The sequence below is a fragment of the Malus domestica genome, chromosome 10 (genome assembly GCF_042453785.1).
Source record: "Malus domestica chromosome 10, GDT2T_hap1".
Lineage (NCBI taxonomy): Eukaryota > Viridiplantae > Streptophyta > Magnoliopsida > Rosales > Rosaceae > Malus > Malus domestica.
The window spans coordinates 2570143-2594514 of NC_091670.1; the positions used below are offsets into that span (position 1 = coordinate 2570143).

Consider the following 24372-nt stretch of genomic DNA (forward strand, 5'->3'; position numbering starts at 1 on the left):
CCTATTTATATAAAAAGTAAGCGAAATTAATGGCTGCAATCTTAGCCTTACAACTAAACTCTTAACATACAAAACTGACACATCTAAGTAGCTAAGTAGTTTGTTTAATCAACCTTGGTCTTGTAGTTTCAACTAGTTCGGAGCTTCGTACTCAGTAGCGTCAAATTCTGAGATTCTAGATTCATAATTATTTTGCAAAATTATGAAAAGCAAGAAAAAGAAAAACAAAGGAAAGGAGGAGAGTTTTGATTTGATTTTTTATTTTCTGAGATTTGATTTTATTTTTCGAGTTGATTTATTTGATCGGTAGTATTCTATTTTCCACAGCTTTGACCAATTGTACTTTTTTTACAGACTCGGGCACATCCCACCGCACCCCACCCCCCTAAATTCTCTCTTTCCAGGGATTTTTCTCTCTCTTCTGTTCCCTCCCTCCCTCCTCCCTCCGGTCCGGTTCCCCGGCCCCTTCTCCGACGCCGTTTCGTCCCTTCTCTTTTCTCTTCTCAACCCCTCAGTTCCTCTCTGAACCCCCTCTTCCTTTTCAAACCCGCCGTCGGTCTCTCCGCAACCAGCTCCCAAACAGTCCACGGCTTCGAGCTCAGCTTCCTGTCTGCTCGGAGTCAAAGCTCAGAACGGGAGGTCTTAGGGTTTCGGCAGATCTGCGCGGCGTAGTGTAGATAGAGAGAGAGGTGAGCAGTGGTGGTGACGGTGACGTGGCCGTTGATGGTATTGCACGGAGGCGCGAGAGCGAGTTGGACGGTAGATGATGAACGGAGCTCCTGTGAGGGATCGGAGAGGGTGGTGGCGTTACGGTAATTTCTCTCACATGGAATGGCAGATCTTGTTAGCTACGGGAATGCCAACCGTGACATCGACCAGGTCTCGTTCTCTCCAAATTCTTTTTGCCTCAAAAATTCTCTTTGCAAATGTATCAGAAAATACAAAGAAAAATTAAATTATTGTTAATTATCCTCTGTTTACATGTCTAAAGTGGAAGATTTAATTTTTAGCTTTATAAAGTTAATATTTTGTAGGTATGTGGAAAATGTGAAGGAATTTAGATTTGGTAAACAGCTTTCTGGATATAATTATTGGGCACATAATCTTCTCAAGGCTTTGATTTATGAGGTTAATTTCTGGATTCATCGTTTCGGGCTCAATAGATGCAGTAATGGGTGCTTTTAGAGGACCAGATAGGCCCTAATATTCGAACCTTTTTTAATTTTGTATTTTTCCCATGTGCATTTGCCATATCGACAACTGGGTTTGCTCTGAGGGAATGTGTATAGTACTGACATCTTCGAACGATAACTGTCTAGTGATTATTGCGACAAAGTGATCCAATGGAAATGGCATTGCATGTAAACCACATTTTAATTTCTTCGCAGGGTCAAAAACCTAACTTTAGACGCATAGGGTTTTGTAATATCTTAAAAGTTTGGATTTAGCGATTTATTCGCTTAGTTGCAGGATAATGGTAAATGAATTATGATATGTCTTGGAAGGTTGTAACTTGTAACTGAAAGAGAACTAAGTTGCTATGCTTCTTGAGTTGGAAGTCACAAAGTCTACTGTATGCGGTAGGAGTTCAGTGTACCACTATAATTAGAATAGCATTTCATTTTGGTGTAGAATTCCGTATTCGAGTATAAATGATACTACTCTTTTGTATGAGTTATTATGGTCGTATGTTTAGTGCATACAGCCTTTATCCATTCTTCATATCTTTCTCATGGTTTTGAATGATTCTTAAATGATTTGCAGGCAATAATTGCTTTAAAGAAGGGTGCTCAACTACTGAAATATGGTCGTAAGGGAAAGCCTAAGTTTTGTCCATTTAGACTTTCTACTGTAAGTTTGTATCTAAAGCTTCTCTATTAGGATTTATTATTAAGATATTGGTGGTTTGTCGGCTTCATGGAAGGAATAAAGCATGGGTGCACAATTGTTAAAGTTGAAATAAAACATTTATTCCACAATTCCTGCATGGACAGACAGTAAAGTACAATGTATTACACTTGTAAAAGGATGAAGTAAAGAATGCTACAAAACATACTTTAATTGAATTTCCCACTTAGCAGTGTAATGTAGTGCCATTTAGGTAATTTCTATCTTCTCCCACAAGTATACAATTTCCAACAATTTCCATTTGTGTGTATAACGGAAAAGATAAAATTTATCAAGTTTTCCTTCTGCTTATTAAATTAATAACTGAAGGGTAAATCTGAGTTAATCAAGGTTTCGATCCATTTGGCAGAATAGAACCATAAGGGTACAGTAGGCAGTTTGCCAGAGTCTATGGCATATTTCATTTTGATAAGAGATTTGAGAATTTATTCGTACTGTAGTTTGAGGTCAGTCAAGGCAAAATATGGTCTATAGTTCTTGGAGAAACATATCATTAATAGTCATGAATAACATTTCACCTTGTAAGGTCTTGGAATATGTTAAATTTCAGTTGACATTACTTGTGCTGTGATGTTGCTGCGTATCTACACTGCTTTGTGTTTTGACTTATGCGATGTAAAATACTGCTAATGAGATAGCTTTTCACTGGCCCTTTTATGGTTCTTGCTTGTGGTTACATATATTGTAATTTGATTCATAAATTCGTGTGCTCTTAAATGGCTTCCATTTTCTACTTACTGCTGCATTTAATAATTTCAGGACGAATCATCTTTGATCTGGATTTCAAGTAGTGAAAGAAGTTTGAAGTTGGCTTCTGTCACAAGAATTGTTCCTGGACAAAGAACTGTAAGATATTTGATATCACTTTGATATAATTTTTAGTACATGACTAGCATATATTACTGCAGGTTTAAATTTTACGTCTTCTAGTGATACTTATTCTAATTTCATTTTGTTACAAAATTTGTTACAGGCTGTCTTTCAACGATATTTGTGTCCTGAAAAGGATTATTTATCCTTTTCTCTTATATACAATAACGGAAAGCGGTCTCTTGATCTGGTTAGTGGTGGAAGTTCAAAATGATATCTCTCATTACATAGTTTCCTATTTTTATTTAATAATACTAATATTTATGATTAACTGTTATTTCCTTCCAGATTTGCAAGGACAAAGTTGAGGCAGAAGTGTGGATTGTAGGCCTCAAAGCACTAATTTCCTCTGGTAGTGGTGGTCGTTCCAAAATTGACGGATGGAGTGATGGAGGCCTCTACCTTGATGTAAATATACCTACTTAGAAATCTTCGTTGTGTTAGCTTTTATATTTTGTCTTGTATTGCAGTTATCTGTGTTATATATGCATCAGCCTGCTGTGTTGGAGCCCTTCAGGAAAATTTGAAATGCTGAAATACTATGCTTGTATAGACATATAGTGTGTGTGCGCGCGCGTGCGTGCGTGCGTGCGTGCGTGTTGATATATATATAATTTCTTTTTCTTACCTTTGTAAATTTTTGTTTTACTTTATATATATATAAAATATTTTTTTTTGGATTTTAGTTCTCTTATTACTTTAATGACTAATGAGTCATCTAACTTTATAGTTTAGTTCATATGATTTTATTGTAGTCATCCAACCTCTTTATGCTGAAACATTACACACGCACATACACTTTGGATGTATGAAAGTTTCTCTAACATTTCGATACGTATAAGTACACCTGTTGAATGACTGCCTGCTGATCAAGTCTTTGGGTATTTCAGGATGGCAGGGACTTGACATCAAATAGTCAAAGTGATAGTTCTGCTAGTGGTGCACGAGATAGTGGCTCTCCAGAGATTTCTGTTAGTTTCAAAACAAATTCGCCCAAGAGTTTTCTGCCTGAAAATTCCCCGGTTTCTGAGAAGTCACATGCTGCATCAGACCAGACAAAGATGCAAGTAAAAGGATCTGGTTCGGATGCATTTCGAGTTAGTGTTTCAAGTGCTCCTAGCACTTCAAGTCATGGTTCAGCACCGGATGATTGTGAAGCTCTAGGTGATGTGTACATATGGGGTGAAGCTATTTGTGATAGTGTTGTTAAGATTGGGGCTGATAAAAATGTGAATTATTTGAGCCCGAGATCAGATGTGCTTGTCCCTAGGCCATTAGAGTCCAATCTTGTTTTGGATGTCCATCATATAGCCTGTGGGGTCAAACATGCAGCCTTGGTCACGAGACAAGGTGAAGTGTTTACATGGGGAGAAGAATCTGGAGGACGACTAGGACATGGTGCTGGGAAGGATGTTTCTCAGCCTCGTCTAGTTGAATCTCTGGCAGCTACTAGTGTTGATTTTGTGGCATGTGGAGAATTTCATACTTGTGCTGTTACAATGGCTGGGGAACTTTATACATGGGGAGATGGTACGCATAATGCTGGACTTCTTGGTCATGGCACTGATGTCAGCCATTGGATACCAAAGAGAATTTCAGGTCCTCTTGAGGAACTTCAAGTTGCTTCTGTAACTTGTGGTCCATGGCATACAGCCTTGGTAACATCAACCGGGAAACTCTTCACATTTGGCGATGGCACATTTGGTGTCTTGGGCCATGGAGACAGAAAAAACATTCCCTATCCGAGAGAAGTAGAATCCCTATCAGGGTTGAGGACTATATCTGTTGCATGTGGGGTGTGGCACACTGCTGCTGTGGTGGAGGTTATTGCAACACAATCTAGTGCAAGTAGTTCATCAGGTAAGTTGTTTACTTGGGGTGATGGAGATAAGAATCGACTTGGGCATGGAGACAAGGAAGCCCGGCTTAAACCGACATGTGTTCCTGCCCTTATTGACTACAATTTTCAGAAAATTGCTTGTGGGCACAGTTTAACTGTAGGCTTGACGACATCAGGACATGTTTTTACAATGGGCAGTACTGTTTATGGTCAGCTTGGAAATCCCAATTCTGATGGAAAGCTTCCTTGCTTGGTAGAAGACAAGCTTTCTGGGGATTGCGTTGAAGAAATTGCTTGTGGTGCATATCATGTAGCAGTATTAACATCCAGGAATGAAGTTTATACATGGGGAAAGGGAGCTAATGGGAGGTTGGGCCATGGGGATATTGAAGATCGGAAAACACCGACTCTCGTTGAAGCTTTAAAGGATAGACATGTGAAATATATCGGCTGTGGTCAAAACTATACAGCAGCTATTTGTCTTCACAAATGGGTATCTGGTGCTGAGCAGTCACAGTGCTCTGCTTGTAGACAGGCTTTTGGGTTCACAAAGAAGAGGCACAACTGCTATAATTGTGGACTTGTCCACTGCCATTCATGCAGTTCAAGAAAAGCAACAAGAGCAGCACTGGCTCCTAATCCTGGAAAACCATATCGGGTTTGTGATGCTTGTTATGTGAAATTGAATAAGGTGTTAGAAACCGGTGGTAATAACAGAAGGAATGCTATACCTCGCTTGTCAGGTGAGAACAAGGACAGGTTGGACAAGGCTGACATAAGATTGTATAAGTCTGCTGTACTATCTAATATGGATTTGATAAAGCAATTAGATACTAAAGCAGCCAAGCAGGGAAAGAAAGCTGACACATTTTCACTTGTCCGCTCCGCTCAAGCACCTTCATTGTTGCAATTAAAGGATGTTGTTATGTCAACTGCTGTTGATTTGCGACGAACAGTTCCCAAACCAGTTCTTACACCATCTGGAGCGAGTTCAAGGTCCGTGTCACCTTTCTCAAGGAGACCAAGCCCTCCTCGTTTTGCAACTCCTGTTCCTACTACATCAGGACTTTCCTTCTCAAAAAGTATTGCTGATAGTCTGAAGAAAACAAATGAACTTTTGAATCAGGAAGTGCTAAAATTACGTTCACAGGTACATAGTTCATACTTTTCTGGACTTTATGGCTACTTTTTGTAAACCTCTTGAGAGGGGTGGTGGGTTCGTGTTTGACTATTTGTAATTATTATCTTCTAATAATTTGATTATAAATGTTTTTTTCGTAAGGTTGAGAGCCTTAGACAGAGATGTGATATTCAAGAATTAGAGCTTCAGAATTCTTCGAAGAAAGTACAAGAAGCAATGGCATTGGCCGCAGAGGAATCTGCTAAATCTAAAGCTGCAAAAGAAGTTATAAAGTCACTAACCGCACAGGTCATTTCTTCTGCTACCTGCTTTCATTTCCTAAAGTTATTCATGATCATCGACTTGTTTGTAATATATTTAAAAAACATTTCATTTAATCATTTCTTATTATAATATTGAATTTAATAAAATAAACTTCAGAGTAGAATAGTACATGAATTATGTACCCATGGTTTATCTCTACGAATGAAACTGTAGGCTGTAGCAATAAGGAGCCAATGGTACACGTTTTTCGTACTTATTTTTTTTGTCAGTTGCAATCTTCTAACTCTGGAACTTGAATAAGTTAAAAGGTGTTCTTTACTATTGAGTTAGGTAGCTGACTCTCTACTTTTTTGGTCGAAATTTTTCAATTGATGTTGAACTGCCATAGTGATGATCGTGGTTGACAATTATTTCAGCTCAAGGATTTGGCAGAACGGCTGCCACCTGGGGTTTATGATACAGAGACCATAAAGAAGGCATTCCTGCCAAATGGGTTGGAGCCAAATGGCATTAACTATCCAGATGCTAATGAAGAGCAGCATTCAAGATCGAATTCCATCAGCAGTTCTTACTTGATCTCATCCTTGGGAATCGACTCTGCTACAACAAATGGAAATCACGTCCCGATTCATTCACCCAAGGATCCACTTGGAACAAATGAAACAAATGTGCAGCAGAGTCGGGAGCTTCTGACCTCCAATAAACTACCCAATAGTGGTGGATCATTTCAGTCAGTCAGTAGTAGTGTGTCTGAAACTGTTGATGGCAAGGAATCCGGGCCTTTTCAAGATGGGGAGAATGGTGCGAGGTCCAAGAATTCTCCATCGCCTGCTAATGGTAATACAGTTGAGGCAGAATGGATTGAACAATATGAGCCGGGTGTTTATATAACTCTTGTGGCTCTGCGGGATGGAACTAGAGATCTCAAACGAGTGCGCTTCAGGTACTATTGGTTTTTGCTAGTTTCTTAATACGATAAATCTGTCAGCTGGTAGCCCTATGATCTCTTGAACATATTGGCCGTAACATGCCACATACTCGGTGCATAACTTTGCTGTTATGGATCAAAGATGGAATAATCTTGTAATTAAAGTCTTATAATATGCATTTTCATTTGCAGCCGAAGGAGATTTGGAGAGCAACAAGCAGAGATCTGGTGGTCGGAGAATCGTGAGAAAGTGTACGAGAAGTACAATGTCCGTGGGTCAGACAAATCATCGGTTGCTGGCTCAGCTGCACGCAGATCAGACGGAGCCCTCTCACCTGCCTCATCTCAACAAGCTTAGCAAAGGACGGGCAGAAGGAGGGAAGTCCTCCATTAACTTATCTTGTACGAATGACTCTGTAGGTGGTGTTGAGAGGAAGCAACAAAGGGGTGGTGTATGAAGGGAAGCATTGCAAACAACCTCTTTTGCCTTTATTTTGTTCATCACCTTTCATTCCTTCCCACTTTCACCCAATTTTTTTTTTTTTTTTCTCAAATTGATTTTTGCTCGTCCATTTAATTTACGGGTATTTGCCCTTTATACACCTGTTGTATTGTAGTGTATATAAAATTTTCGTTTCTGAGACAATCTGAGCAAATGAAAGTTTCTCTTTTTGCTCTTCCATGCTTTTGGCCCTTAAATTTTGCAATCCTCTATACCAAATGAGGTAAAAATTTACAGGCTCTGCATGGCGAGGAAAACTTGTGTAAACCAGGCGAGCCATGTTTGCTGTCCAACTGCACTTGCAAAATACAACCCCGTCCTTGTTTTTTGGTCCCACTTGACCCCACTAATCCCATTCCCTGTGAGAGAGTTCCTCTGTCAGACAGATATGCCGAAATTTCTATTCTAAATGACTTTATATGTATTTCTCCGTGTATATATATATATTTTTTTTTTTTAAATATAGAAGTTATCTTACCACACATTGTTTATAAACTAGTAGCCTTTTCATACAATCCCAATATCGTACAAGGTGGTAGCGTACTTTTGACTTCCAGGTCAAATGGTACGCCAAAATAAAACTGATGGCTCCAAGAATTATACACCAATGGGAGTTCAAACTCTTTTTGCTTGTTTACCACTAAACGAACCTTTAGGATTTCCATATATATGATGTTAATCGAACAATTGTAGCTCATTCTATCTCCAATATTCAAATACTAACGTGATCATTTTCATAAGCTACCGACACAGAAAACTTACATTGCAGATTCTAACTTGAGTGAAAAATTTGAATAGCCAGTAAGGATCCCAATTTGTTTAAGTTTTAACCAAACCCCTTTGAATCTTTCTCCCACCAAAATCCAAAGTAAAATGTAACATTCAGTCTTTTGACCCTATGGTCTTTATTTTGAGAATCCCCAATTCTATTGCTCTCATAGGGATTAGGTATTAGTCTCACACCTCTCTCTCTCTCTCTCTCAAAATGGCAGTTTGAATTTAATGCAAGATGTGAAATGGCTTAACCAACTTATTGCCAGCAACCAAACTTTCACAGGATGTGGGTCAATAATATTTACCCCCTCCAAAAACGCAGGCCAAGTTAGACTTTTGTTGATTTTGTTTTGTAAGGAGCTGTCAATTTTTTGCGTACTTCAATTTTAGCTAACCACCCCAATTTTAACCTTAATGTGGATAACATATTGTTTTTTATTTCTTCTTCACCTTTGCTATTTCACTTTGTACATTTTTTATTTGAATTTTAGAGTTTAGTGATTAGCAGGGAAAATAAAGTTAGCAGAAGATTGGCCAATTATAAAAGCTAGGGGGTAACCAACTAAAATTATAGTTCAATGGGGAAATGGCCAATTATAAAGGGTTAGAGGATAAATCGGGTAAAAATAAAGTTCAAAGAGAATATTGACAACCTCTTACAAGTTCAGGAAGAAATCAACCAATAACTCACTTTAGTATATATATTTATTTATTGAGTGAATTGCCAATTTAGTTCCTGAATTATCAACTCAGTGAAAATTAAATCCTAAACTATTTTTTTAACAAAATCAGTTCTTGAATTATAAAAATATGTCAATTACATCTCTAATATTATATTCAAAGCTACTAAAATTCAATTTTCTATCAATTTAAATCACATTATTTGCTTGTGATATACATTGGAGGATAGATTGGTAATTTTACATAAAAAAATAGTGTATGGAGTTAACTTTGGAGGGTAAATTAGACGTTAGATTTGCAACCTATATGAATTGTTAAGAGCTTATAGGCGAGAAAAGAACAGTATTACACTCTAAAGTGTGTCAATTGACTTAAGTTGATGAAAAATTGGATCAAATCGCTTTGAATATAATAGTAAGGATGAAATTCATAATTTTTAATCAATTTAGGAACTTATGTTATTGAAAAAATAATTTAAGGACCTAATTTTTCACTTTGGTAATAGTTCATGGACTAAATTGATGCTTCACTTTTATTTATTTATTTTCATGCATGGTGTTTCATAGGTGACTTTTTATCCGTTACAAATTCACAAGAGACTTGTATTCTTTAATAAATGAGATATACATCTTTTGCATGTGAATAGAAAAACGTAAACAAACAAACAAACAAAAAACATAAAAGTCACATTAGAAGTGGATTATTCTCCTCTTGTGTTTGAAAAAAATGTTGCAAATAATAAACTAAGAAATGTGAGTGAGTTTCTTTCTTCACCAAGTTAGACTTTTGAATACTCATCCCCCGCTCCTCTTTTCCTCAACGCCTTCACAGCAGCACCAACCAAAAGCAAAAACACAGAAAATAGGGGGGGGGGGGGGGGTGGGAGGGAGGGAGAGAGAGAGAGAGAGAGAGAGAGAGAGAGAGGATAGCTAGGTATGATGGAAAGGCATGGAGCAAAAATAAGTAAAATGACGGGATGTCGACACGTCAGCCTATAATATTTAAGAGGATCACGTACGTCCATCATCACTCACTCACTCACTCTTGTCAAAAGATTTTGAGTTTGCTCTCACTCAAGCTTTAGTACTATAGTACTGTTCCTACCCAGCTAGATATATATAATGCGTACTCTTTCTTTTCTGCATCATAAACTTCTGGAAGGGACAATTTCATCTCATTGGCTTCAATCTAATTGCATGAATTCACTTCCATTATATGAAAATTACATGCAGAATTAAAACAAAGTAGCAGAAAATATGAATTAATGTTTGATATTTTTTTTCTTCCTTTACAAATTTTCCATATTCATCAGCTGGAATATTTCAAGGAGGATGCGTATATCCGTATCCTTAAACATTAACTTACAGAGCATTTTTTATGCTAGCTTCTCATAAAATTAGGCTCCGAAATCAAAAACCAAACAAACAAACAAAAAAATAACAAAATATATCCACCAACCCCATGTACATTACCCATCACCAGTATTAGTTCTGGGCTGAAGAAGATTTGAGCAGCAGCTACATCTACCTTTTTCTGTAGAAATATATCTTCAAGGTGGGGAGCTTTGTAAACCAATAGCATTGTGCTCCTTGGAAGGACCAGACGGTGGGATTGGCGTTGCTTTGGGTAAGAATGCGAAAAAGCTACTCTCATGCAGTTTCTGATGACCAGAGGCAGGCTTCAATACCTTAAAAACTTGACTGCTCTGAAGTACTCTTGAGCTTTGAGTGTGGCCGACCAGAAAGACGAGCAGCAATAGCACTACTACAACTAACAGATCATGTCTCTTTCCCATTTCACCAAATAAATTATTGAAATGAAAAGCCTATCTATACAGGAAGAAATACAACAAGAAGAAGCAAATCGAGAGAGAGTGAGAGGGACGGGGGTGTATGTTGTTGTCAAGCCTGACGAGTGCAAGGATGTGAGGTTACTAATGTGGCACAAACTACAAAGACTGATTACTTGTACTTTATAGATAATTATACTACTGGGTATGTAACTGAAGCGGTTGAGAGTATTTACTTCTGCATGCACTCGGAGATTTTGTAACAAGCTAAGTATTTTTATGAATGGCTTTGGGGTACAAATGAAAAATTGTGATATGAAATGGTATATAACTGAAGCGGTTAAGAACAAATACTTTTGCATGCACTCAAGATTTTTTGTTGAAGGAAGAAGCTAAATATTTTGGTGAATGGCTTTGGGTATACATGAATGAAAGTTTGTAATGTGAAACGGAGGTATAAATACAAAACAACGAGGAGGGAATGTGCAAACACGAGGAAGTAAATGCAGGAACCGAGTCATGTGCCTTTAGATGGAGATGTTGGCTCTGTGAATTTGTGTGTGTGTGTGTGTGGGGGGGGGACTACTGACTAAGCAAGGTGCAAAATCAAACAAAGGTAACATGTAGTAATAGTGTTTGAATCTTTCTTTTTTCTTTAAGATTACTTGAACGGGTCTTTAGGAGGTGTGCTTCTGAGTCATCACCAAAGTTATGAATGGATAGAACAAAAAGGCCAAATTAAAAGATATATGGTGGGAAAGTTTTAAGGGAACGAAATTTGGGAGTAAATAAGGGGAGGCTGTTGGATTGGTAGGTGAATGTGTGGGTCTCTATCATAATTAATGGCCGACTAACAGTTCTGATGTACATATCTTGCACAAATTGAAAAACATGTCCCTGTCTAGTTCTAACATTAAGGTAGAGTCTATAATCTATCTAGGCCCTTTCATCATATGATGTCACAAGTTACATTCCCAAATTCAACAAGGATTTCACTTTAGATCACGTATATGTTAGTCGGATATGATATATCAATTATCAACTGGTTACGCATTTCATGATGAAATTGCAGTAATAGTCATTTAACTTTAATTCAATTGAAGTAATAATCGTTCAACTAAAAATTTGTGATCATTGATCTCTTAATTCATTAAAATGTACAACTATGGTCCTTTTCGTCAACTCCATAGAACTTTCGTCATAATGAGTCATGTGCCACACACATGACGCTAAAGGGGCTAATATGAAAACCAAATGAAAAAAATTGTAGCAATGGTCCTCAACTTTAACCCAATTGGAGAAATTGTCCCTCAAATTTAACCAAATTTGAGAAATGGCCCCTCAATTTTAATCCAATTGTAGCAATTGTCCTTCCAACATGATTTGTTTGTACCATACTTGACCAACCCCGAAACTACTAAGCACCGGTCAACATTATATTGCCAAGGACCCACAAGAGTCTCCCTCCAACCAGGAGGCCAATCACAACGCGACACATGTCAACATCAGAGGCCAATCATAACGCAACACGTGTCGACATCAGAGGCCAATCACCGCACGACACGTGTCAATGTTAGAATGAAACTAGAAACTCTCTTCTATAAATAGAGATCATTCTCTCACAATATTTCATAATGTCATTTGTATTAAATCATTCACTAGTACTCGCGAAAGGAGAGCTTGAACCTATGTACTTGTCATAATTAATGAGAACTCCCCTACTCCGTGGACGTAGCCAATCTGGGTGAACCACGTACATCTTGTGTTTACTTCCCTGTCTCTATCCATTTGCATACTTATCCACACTAGTGACCGGAGCAATCTAGCGAAGGTCACAAACTTAACATTTTCTGTTGTACCAAAGTCCTCACTGATTTTTTGCATCAACATTTGGCATCGTCTGTGGGAACGACACTTATTCCCACTCTCTTTAGCTTTGTTAAGCTGGTTTTCACCATTCGTACATTTTCTTTTGACCAGGCATCCATTTCCAACATGGGGAGTGAAGAAAGCCATAGCACACAGAATAACACTCATTTTGCACCTGGTGCGAAGCAACGAAAAAAGGGACAAAAGAAGTTTGCTCTTCAGGCTAAAGTCAATGAGCTGGAGGCTTAGAATAACAAGATAGCGATGAAGAATGAGATCCTCCAAGAGCAGTATGAGAAGGTCTTCGAGATGCTCCATGAGGCTAGATATACTAAAAGACACGAGCTCATCACCCCTGTGGAAGTCAACCATCAACTGGGTGCCCCTCAACACGGAAGGTCATTTACACTCGACATGGGTATTTCAGGAGCAAGCTACATATCGAAATGGTGACCAACATGAGACTTCTCAACCCAGCTGCTTCGACCCGAAGTAGGAGGAGTGAAGGAAGGCACCTCCTTACAGAAGGAGTGGAAGGATCGAAAGTTGTCTTTTGCGACTGTCGAGATTTTTTAAAGCAACGTCGAGACAATCCCATCCATGTAAGCTCGAAGATCAATGACCCAAGGGTCTCTGAAAGACTCGGTCCCCTCTTATGTCCCAGACCGACTACCAATTTAGGGAAGGGGTAACAAGTCCTAGAGAAACAAAAAGGTATAGGGGACTCAGAGATGTTCCGACAGACATACCTTGGAAGTCAGTACGGCGAGTCCAGGGAAAAATCACATGCTCTTGATCAAACCTTCATACTTCCAAGAGGAGATAGAGATTTACGAAAGAAAGCTTCAGTGGTACATGACTCCATTTAGGACCCTATTTTCCTACAGCTCCTTAAAGAAGTAAACAAGTTGAAGGCCGAACGACAAGCTGAGATACCTGATTAGAACCAACCTAGGTCTGGTCCTCTTACAAGGAGGATCTTCGACACCTCCCTCCAAGCAAAGACAAAGCAGAAGCTTGGCTTGCAACTCTATACTGGAAAGGAGGACCCGATTGAACACCTTAACTTCTTTGAGTCCACCATGGCATACCAGATGCACATCGACGAAGAGCAATGTCTTATCTTCCCCTCCACCCTATCTGGCGAAGCTCTAAACTGGTATTGCCTTCTTCCACCTAAGACGGTAGACCCATTTAAGGATTGAGGAAACTGTTTGTTTCTCAACACATTTTCCAGACTGATCGATTGCACTCTGCAGATGACTTGTACATTATTCGCCAGAAGCCAGACGAGTCATTACGTATGTATGCTGGCCGCTTCAGCCATGAGTATTCCCGTTGTGCCGAGGTAGACGACAAGACTACCCTCAAAGCCTTCACGGCAGGCCTACGTGACTGTTTCTTTAAGTACATGATCAATGCAAACACTTGGAAGACTTACTTTGAGGTGATGGCACAATCTTATAACCATGCCTCCGCCGAGGCAATGACATACTAAGAGAAACCCCCAACAACCATCCCTTAGTAGTAAGTGGGGAGTGGAAGCCAGACCCACCCAAATGAGAAGACCTCAACCTTCCAAACAGCAGCAGTGCCTCCTCTTGCCTTACTTAATACTTCGCCAAGTCAACAGACATAACAATCTCAGGGTAAAATGAAAGATTTCCATCCTCACCAGTCCCATTTTAGTAAAAGGAGTAAGGGACATTATCGCGATAACCAAGGGTATCGCCACGATAATGCCTGCCCCTAGGTAGTCAACATAGTGGGCCAAGCACGTGTCAGGACAGGCCCTACCCCAAGGTATGAGACATACATGCCTTTGAATGCCACATGCATGGCCATTTACCTTAGCATAGCACACCTGATACCGAAGCCAATGTCGAGGCAATCGGGTTATAAGCCCACGAAGAACACAGACAAGTTTTGCTGCTACCAGGAACATAACGGCCATGACGGCGAGAAGTGTATTACCCTTCGTGATCATATTGAAGCTTTAGCACGTGAAAGAAAAATTGATCGATTCCTTCTTCACCCTTCAAGGGATAACTGTAACCAACGCCAAGTGAATGTGATATATTCCATAAGCGGCGGTACACTCATATCTGAATCTTCCAATAGGGCCATGAAAAACAGCGAACGAGCTTTAAGGCCTGGCCACCAAGTGTTTCACGTGGAAGACATCAGGGGAGGCAAGTATCAAAAGCCTAAATGGGATCCAATATGTTTCTACCCTGAGGAAGAAAGAGATATCATCTACCCTCACAACGACCCTCTGATCGTGGAGGCTCATATAGCCAACTTTGTGAAGGATTATTTTGTGAAAACATGTTCATTTGAGCAACATCTATAAGCATGCAATTAACAATTAAAGGCGGAATCATGCTTGCATGCACTTAAAAACAAAACATTAACCATGAAATTCAAAGCCTAGTAGATTGGTGAACCAAGACTCAACTCAAATCAAAGTGAGTTGAGAAATATATACCTTTGTAGATTCCTCTTTGCATAAGCAAAGGCTAATCACCCAAAGAGAGGGCCTTCATTCCTTGCATCTAAAATCTATGGATTTGGATGGATGAAAAGGTTTCTCCAAGTTCCCAAAATTGAGAACCTCTAAGTCTCCACACCAAGGAGAGATTGGAGAAGAAAATGAGTGACCTTGGAGTAGTAGTATGGCTAGATACACCCTCCAAGGGGCCGGCCTCTTTAGAGAGAAATGGAGAGACATGTTCTCTCCAATTTTCTCCAAAACAAACCCTAAATGAATTTTGACTATAAAGTCATATTTATACCTTAATTCATTGGAGTGACAAACTTGTAAATAAGTCCAAAACCCACTCCAAAACTATATGGCCGGCCATTGGGATATTATTGGGCTATTGGGCCCTTATGAATCTTTATTCATTAAGTTGTCATACAACTTAAGTCAATGGGCTTGACGTTCGAAGCCCATTGGGCCTAAAGGTCCAAAACTATCCCGAGGTCTTTAACGAACTTATTCGTTTGATTAATTAACATATTAATTAATCTTTGCCATAAATAATTAAACCATTTAATTATTCTTACTCATCTCCATTGTTTCTTCAATCTCCACCTTACACGGTGTACGATCCATTAGGTTCCTTTTAGCGAGGCAGTGGGCGATTAGAACTCTTTCAAATCGATTGTGAATTGAAACTTACTTTCAATTCTCCCTTTAGTGATTACACACGTTTAGGGCTTCCACAAACCATGAGTGACACCTAGCAGCATATCATGGTTACCCAAGCTAATCAGAAGAGGTGGAAAACCTATTCAGTTTAGGATTACAAATGCAATACGGTCTTTCTCTAATACAATACTCTTGACCACATTGTTTGGTTTGATAGTTTATTCATGTCTACTATCCAATGTGATTCGTGTGCTTATATGATTACCTTGAATGTGATTTGGAACGACTTTCCTAAATCTCATTCATACTCTGGCCAGAGGTTCTAAATCATATCATAGAGTATTCCCCCTTAAACGGTTTGAAGGTTAGCGATCCCTTGTTGCGCATTCACTTGTCTCCATGGCTAAGTGGCTTAACCCCAACGATGTCGTGGACACCCCGATGGGGTGACTTTGACATAATCAAAGATCAAGAACTTAACCACAAGACAACTGTGATGCCTCAGGTCAAAGGACTACTTTGCATTATCCCAACCATGAGTTCTCATGTGACATGAATATGAGAACTCTTCGTTGATCGTGTTCAGTGAACTCATTCTCTATTGAGCACCTACGTACTTGTCTTGATGTCACACACACCAATGACTCGAGACTAGTCACTCTCCCTGAGAGAAGATACAGCACGTACTGATCTTAACGGACTGTCAATGCCCAATTGGCAATCCTATGATCAGGAACGTTTAGGATGTGTCTACGAAAGAATGGTCTCATGAATCTAACTTCTTTAGATCGCATTCTCCCAATCACATATTCCTTGGACTTTATCGTTTAAGCTTATAACATTTATATGAGACGGCTCAAACAATAATCTTTGCCCTTTATAGTTAAACTAGATTAGTTTAACATGTGAAATGTCTGTAAAGTATCATCATATGATTGGTTTTAGAGCACATTTCCAACACTTTGAAGTAAGATGAATCCTAGTAGACACAAGGGCTTTGGTCAATATCATGTTTGCTGAAGCTTTCAAGGCACTTAATGTAGCTGAACACTTGCTCAATCGCTTAATTTCTCCTCTGATAAGCTTCTCCGGTGATATCGTGCAACCTATAGGGAGCATACACTTACCTTTCACCATTGGTACAGGCCCTTACATAGCTATCATTACCACTAACTTCCTGGTAGTTGATTGCCCAACGGTATACAATGTCATCTTTGGACGCATATGCATCAATGATCTCAAGGCCATGGTATCCACACATAGGTTGTTGATGAAATTTCCAACCCCCTATGGCAATGGTTACATCAGAGGAGATCAACTTAGTGCACGGTCATGTTACAACACTTCGGTCAAGCAACAACACTTGCCTATGCCCAAGGAAACCTTTTCTATACATGACCAGGTCATAAAGACTAGCCCGGACGAAGCCAACTTGGATCTTCACAGTAGCAACAGTCAACCTGATGATCCTCGAGATGACTCTTTGAAGAGCTGGAGAAGGTTTTTATCTCAAAAAATTATCCAAATCGCATGGTGAAGATTGACACTACCTTGTCACCACATATTCGGTTGGCATTGATCTCTTTTTTGCAAGAGAACACTGAGGTTTTCGCCTGGTCATACGAGGACATGCCAGGCATCTCGCCCAATATCATCTGTCATCGCTTAAATATTGACCCCAAGACCAAACCAGTGAGACAGAAGTGAAGATCTTATGATGTTAAACGGTACGAGGCAATGAAGGCAGAAGTTGAAAAACTCAAAGGCATAGGCTTCGTTCGCAAAGTCAATTATCCAATGTGGGTAGCAAATGTTGTCCTTGTTAAAAAGAATCTGACCAAGGAAAGTCTCCTGCTCCAAAAGGTCTTGTGGAGAATATGTGTCGATTACACCGACCTAAACAAAGGATGCTCGAAGGATAGCTTTCCTCTTCCTCTCATAGACAGACTTATGAACTCTACGGCAGGGTGTGAACTCTTGAGCTTCATGGATGTTTACTCAGGATACAACCAAATCCTCATGAACCCTCCGGACCAAGAACACACAACCTTCACTACTGATAGGGGACTATATTGCTATAAAGTCATGCCCTTCGGCTTAAAGAATGCATGAGCGACTTATCAGAGATTAGTCAATTCAATGTTCGCTGAACAGATTGGGAAGAGCATGGAAGTTTACATTGATGATATGCTAGTTAAGAATAAACATGCTGAGCAACACATCACCAACTTATCTGAAACTTTCACCATTTTGAAGAGGTATCGAATGAGGTTGAACCCCAACAAATGTGCCTTCGGCGTAGGCTCTGGAAAATTCTTAAGCTTTATGATAAGCCAACGAGGCATTGAGGCTAATCCTGAGAAGATTAAAGCAATCCTTGAATGAATGAACTGGTAACTTCAAAAGACATCCAGAGCCTTACTGGTAAGGTGGCAGCCTTAACTAGGTTTATCTCGAAGGCCACAGATAGATGTGCTTCTTTCTTCAAATCACTTAAGGGAAGTAAGAAGTACATTACATGGACTGATGAATGTGTCGAGGCATTCAAAAACCTCAAGGACTACATGAGTAAAGCCCGTCTGCTCTCTAAACCTGAAGTTGATGACATTCTTATTATCTATCTATCAGTATCATCTTGAGCAGTAAGTTCCGTTTTCATTTGAAAGGATGGTAATGTTAAATGGCCTGTCTACTACGCTAGCAAAGCCTTAAAAAATGCAGAGACACGATACTCCAACATTGATAAATTGGCTTTAGCATTGGTCATGTCTGCTCGAAAACTTCGTCCTTACTTCCAAGCACACTCCATCATCGTGCTTACCAATCATCCTCTTCGACAGATACTCCAAAGTCCTGACACTTTCGGGCGAATGATCAAAATGGCGATAGCATTGTGTGTGTTTGACATCTCTTACCAACCAAAGCCAGCTAAGAAAGGCCAATCAGTGGCAGACTTCATCGCCAACTTCACATATCCTGTTGACATTGTTTCTATGCCCAAAAAAAGTGGTTTCATTACCTTCGGAAGCTTAGAAAATAGAACCAACAACCCCAGCATGGAGTCTATATGTTGATGGCTCGTCTAACCAACAGGGTTGTGGAGCAGGACTAGTCTTTACGACCCCTGACAAAGTGGCGATGAAGTATGCTTTTCGTTTCAAATTCAAGGCGTCGAACAATGAGGTCGAATATGAAGCCCTCCTAGCAGGCTTACGTTTGGCCAAACACCTTGGGGTTAAACGAATTGATATCTTCAGTGACTCCTAATTGGTTGTTAACCAGGTCACCAACAACTTTGATGTTAAGGATAGCTTCATGGCAGCATATCTGGCACAAACACAATTGTTGCTCAAACACTTCCACTACCAGATCACCTAAATTCCTTGAGCGGCAAACAATCATGCAGATGTTTTGGCTCACCTCGCCTCAGCGGTGGAAGACAAGATTAGGAGAAAAATTCAGGTCGAATTGTTGGCAGCACCAAGCACCATGGCTGCGGAAGTGTGCAACTTACAACAGGGGGATAGTTGGATTACCCCGATTTATAGATTCCTTGCTCATGGCACCCTTCTAGATGATAAAGTCCAAGCTAAGCAGATTCGATACAAGGCTACCCGTTACTTGATCATTAATGACCAACTCTACAAGCAGGGTTTTAACCTGCCATACCTAAGATGCCTTACGCCCGCGGAGGCGAAAACTGTCATTCGGGAAATACATGAAGGAGTCTGCGGAGATCATGATGGATTTCGATCCCTACCACACAAGGCTTTTTGCCAAGGATATTACTGGCCAACACTCTATCAAGATGCCATCAGAATATCTCGCTTATGTGATAAGTGTCAACGCTACGCAACTATTCCTTACTCTCTTCCCGAGCCGCTCACTCCTATGATCAGCCCTTGGCCCTTCGCCCAATGGGGACTTGATTTGATTGGCCCAATGCCTACAGGGAAGGGCAAGGTCCGCTATGCAATCGTTGCAGTTGATTACTTCACAAAGTGGGTTGAAGTAGAACCTTTGGCAACTATTACTGAGGCAAAAAATAGAAGACTTCGTATGAAGGAACATCCTTTGCAGAATCGACATTCCTAATGCGATAGTCACTGACAACGGGCGGTAATTGGACAACAATAAGTTCAGGATGTTCTGCTCTAAGTTCAACATCAACTTATGTTTTGCCTCCCCAGCTCATCCCCAGTCTAATGGATAAGTTGAAGCCATCAACAAAATAATGAAGCGAACTTTGAAAACTAGCTTGGACAAGGCTAAAGGTTGTTGGCCAGAATTTATACCCCAAGTTCTTTGGTCATACCACACTTCGTATCGGACGTCAACAAGAGAAACCCCATTCTCACTTGCCTTTAGTACAGAGGCAGTTGTCCTAGTGGAACTTGAGCAAGCAATGTTTCGAGTCAAGAACTACATGCAAAGCAAAAATGACAAACAACTTACCCTTAACTTAAATCTAGTCGAGGAACACAGAAACCAGGCTCACTTGAGGAATGTCGCCTATAAGTAGCGTATCTCCATTTACTATGACTCAAGGGTCAAACCTCGTTCTTTCAAAGTGGGGGACTGGGTATTGAAGAAAAGATTACTCTGCGACAGAGTCCCGAGTGAAGGAACACTTAGTCCAAACTGGGATGGACCGTTTGAAGTTGTTGGCATCGGTCGCCATGGCTCCTACAAGTTTATAAGCTCCAATGGCAAGACCCTTGGCCATCCATGTAACGCTGATCACTTGAAGTACTATTACAAGTAAACTCACATTGTACAAGTGTTAAGCTTCAGCCGTTCGACATCCTATGTAACGAAGACCATTTGGCATGAATTCAATAAAGAGGTGATTTAGACAACTCAATCCTAATCCTCTTACATTCCTAGCAATGAAACACTCGGGTTCAAAGCTTCAACATGAATGCTCCCAACAGGAAATAAAGTTTAAGTATATGTCAACAAGACTATACAAATAAACGAACAACTTCACAGTGTATTCGTTCAATCTGACCCAAGTTATGGCTTATATCAAACAAAGGATTTGCTCAAATATAGCCAGGCATTCATCAATGATGGTGCAAATACTTGGTAATTAACATCAAACTATACGGCGTAAAGTTGTAAGCATCCATAAATAAAAAGCTCTCAGGCTTACAACATGGCACATGCCATACAAATAACAAACTAGTACATCCAGAGTACATGGCACATGCATCAAAAACAACAAACTAGTACATCTAGAGTACATGGCACATGCCACACAAACAACAAACTCATACATCCAGAGTACATATAGAAAAAGAGGGCACTACGAGTCATCCTCATCTGAGGCCGAACCCTTGACAATATCACTTTACGTTTCAACCCCATTGCCATCACCACCTTCCTCAGCATCCCCAGGACCATCCTCACTCTCCTGAGACTGCTCACTGATACTAGCCTCATTATCAAAGTCATCATCACTACTAGGATCAACTGCGATGACGAAAGCTTCACCTTTTTGTCGGTACTCATCCATCTCATCACGGTACTTTCGGATAATTCTTCCATTGTCGTAACGCTCAATGACGGCCATCCATTTCCTTTTCTCAAAATTAGCCGCCCGGATGCAGTGAGGTCTAAAGGCATCGTGAAAGGCCAGGGAACCTAAAAACTCATGCACAACAGCATCCCTCTCAGTTGGGATACTCCTCTTCAGCCCAAAAACCTCAACCAAGGCACTATCCAACTCCCCTTTAACCTTGGAAACCTCAAGGATGGTTGTCTCCAACTGTTCCTTAGTCGTTTCCAATTGTTTCTTGAGCCTCACGTTCTCACCATTCCGCCTTTTCAAACTCTCAAAGTTTTCATCCTTAAGGCGGATGGCATCAGCCAAAGCTTTGCTCATTTTTTTGGTGTCATTCACAAGCTGCTTATTCTCTTTAAACTTTACCTTGTACCGCTCGACCTCTCGTAATCTGTCATTGTACTCGGTCATGACCTACATGACAAGATGATTGTCACTACCAAGAAAAAGAGGGGAGAAAGCAAAGAAATGACAGAGTAACACTTACATAAGAAGATAGCCTTATCATCCGGTCACGATCTGATTCGTTCTCATCTAGCGGCTCACCAAGCTCATTAACAGTGGATCGACGTCCTGCCAGGCAATTATTGACATACCTAAAACTACTTGGCTGTATGGCAACTTTCAAGTTCTTCCAATAAATGTTGCCAACCTCTTCCTTGTACTTTCTTTTATGGCTAGAGCTAGGGCCACCTTCTTGGTCAGTAGACTCCATGGTTGGAGAAAATATGGGATTGATGGTAAAAAGAGGAGGCAACAATCGTCTTTCCTCCTATACAACTATGGCAGCAGCACACCCGATGGCCTCAGCTTCAGCCTTTCTTGAGGCAGCAATCTTGAGGACCTTCTCTTGTGACTTAGGTTTAGGGGTTGGCCTCACCCGATGCTTACGAGCTCTCTTGTGAAACAAAATGTCGTCTACGGGAACTAACATGGGTGCTTTCTCTTTATTGGCACTAGTCTCCCCTTTCTTGCCCACTTTCTCCACTGAACAAGAAAAATTAAAGTAAGGAATGCAACTTTGTAAAAGAAAGAGGGGACGAAATGAAAGACACAACTTACTTGCTCGTCTCTGGCACTCCGACACTAGGGGTTGGAAACTATACTTTCGAAATAAGGGTCGTAGCTTGCCCAAATGTCTATCCTCTTTAGGCACCCTCAACATCTTCTCTACGTCAGCTAGCTTCCGTCCGGACAGCTTGATGGTTTCTCGCGTCACTGCACGGAGAAAAATGTTAGAAGCAAGAGAAAATCACAACAAATAGCAAATAATGCAAACAAGGGATACATTACAACCTACAGTCTGGAAGTGAGTAGGAACACGTCGCTCAGGCGTTACACCTTTAGCATACTCCCAATCATTTTAAAGAAAGCACCAACAGTTTTTCCAAGTGCAATACACATTTTTCTTACCAAAGACAATACGCTCTCTCTCACTCCAACATGCACACTCGGTATACCTAGTGCATGCTTTCACCGGGCGCATCTTATAGCAGTAGCGCCACTGATGAAAGGAAGGCTCACCTAACCCACATTCCATCCAAATAATATAAAACCCGATCAAGGTATCCCAAAAACCAGGGTAGAGTTGGCTAGACGCATATCCAATGAAAGACAACATCTGTTGCAACCACGGGTGCAAAGGCAGCTTCACCCCTAAAATCAATAATATCTGGGTATAGAACATAACATGACCTTTGGGCGGTTTATAGGACAATTCTTCATGATGCACCAAACGCATTCCTACACTACGGGGGATACAACATGACTGCCTTAGGGCCTCAAGCTGTTTTTCGCTATCTAACAAGTTTTGCACTAAATGGTCTGCTGTGAACTCAAAGCGAAATATGGGTATGGCGTCACAAACAACCCCCTCACCCAATCTCGAATTTTTTTTGTACAAGACTTCAACAAAGGCCCTGAAGACTCCAACATTGCAAGCTCAAACCTAGAGTTAGAGTTAGGGGAGCCCTCATCACTAGGACTTCCAAACTCTGATATCTACAACAAACAAAAACAAACTTTATCACTGCATGAAAGATCAAAACATAAGGAAGTTCCTAGGGCATGAAAAAAAACTCAATCAGTTCATTATGTTCTCAACCAAATACATGAACACTCAAACAATTCAACAAGAATGAAAGTATGCGATCTAGTAGAGAAGACCACCAACCTGAAGATAGTGCAAAGTAATGCCGGAATCTCTGGAATCTCTCACAACTATAAAAGCACTCTGTCTCCAAAAATCACTACAAAATGAGCAAATGAAGACAATGAAAAGAGTGTAAACTTATCATTCTTATAGGGTTCAACATGGTCAAATAAATTCAAAATTCAAAATTCAAACCATGAGAAAACCCCACATGGAAAGTCTTCAAACTTCCACACAATCTAGGGAGTTTTCAAATTTCAAACTTGCAGCACCCCCTCCCCCTCTCAAGAAAAATGGGGGGGGGGGAGGGGGTGGGAGGAGGTGAACACATTAGATTCATCAAAGGAGTTCAACCATAATTCTCAAAAGCTTCACACACTCTTGATCAAGACAGTGTGAAGCAAAACCAATTTATGGTGCCAACAAGAGCTTTATCAATAGAGGGCAATCACAATTCTCAAAAGCTTCACACACTTTTGATCAAGACAGTGTGAACCAAAACCAATTTATGGTGCCAACAAGAGCTTCATCAAAAGAGTTCAACCACAATTCTTAAAAGCTTCACAAACTCTTGATCAAGACAGTGTGAGGCAAAAAACCAATTTATGGTACCAACAAGAGCTTCATCAATGGAGGGCAACCACAATTCTCAAAAGCTTCACACACTCTTGATCAAGACAGTGTGAAGCAAAGTCAATTTATGATGCCAACAAAAACTTCATCAATTGAGGGCAACTACAATTCTCAAAAGCTTCACACACTCTTGATCAAGACAGTGTGAAGCAAACCAATTTATGGTGCCAACAAGAGCTTCATCAAAGGAGTTCAACCATAATTCTCAAAAGTTTCACACACTCTTGATCAAGATAAGCAAAACCAATTTATGGTGCCAACAAAAGCTTCATCAATGAAGGGCAACTACAACTCGTAGAAA

At 40.2% G+C, this 24372-nt stretch overlaps 1 protein-coding gene across 1 annotated transcript; it reads left to right on the top strand.

Moving 5' to 3' along the window:
• Nucleotides 1-322: 322 nt before the first annotated feature.
• On the top strand, nt 323-7597 carry LOC103419911 (PH, RCC1 and FYVE domains-containing protein 1-like). Its single transcript, XM_008357999.4, has 9 exons — nt 323-879; nt 1765-1851; nt 2668-2754; nt 2882-2968; nt 3067-3186; nt 3669-5768; nt 5901-6047; nt 6440-6966; nt 7144-7597. Exons 1-9 carry the CDS (start codon nt 832-834, stop codon nt 7307-7309), a joined length of 3369 nt encoding a protein of 1122 aa, XP_008356221.2. The 5' UTR covers nt 323-831; the 3' UTR covers nt 7310-7597.
• The last annotated feature ends 16775 nt before the right edge of the window (nt 7598-24372 follow it).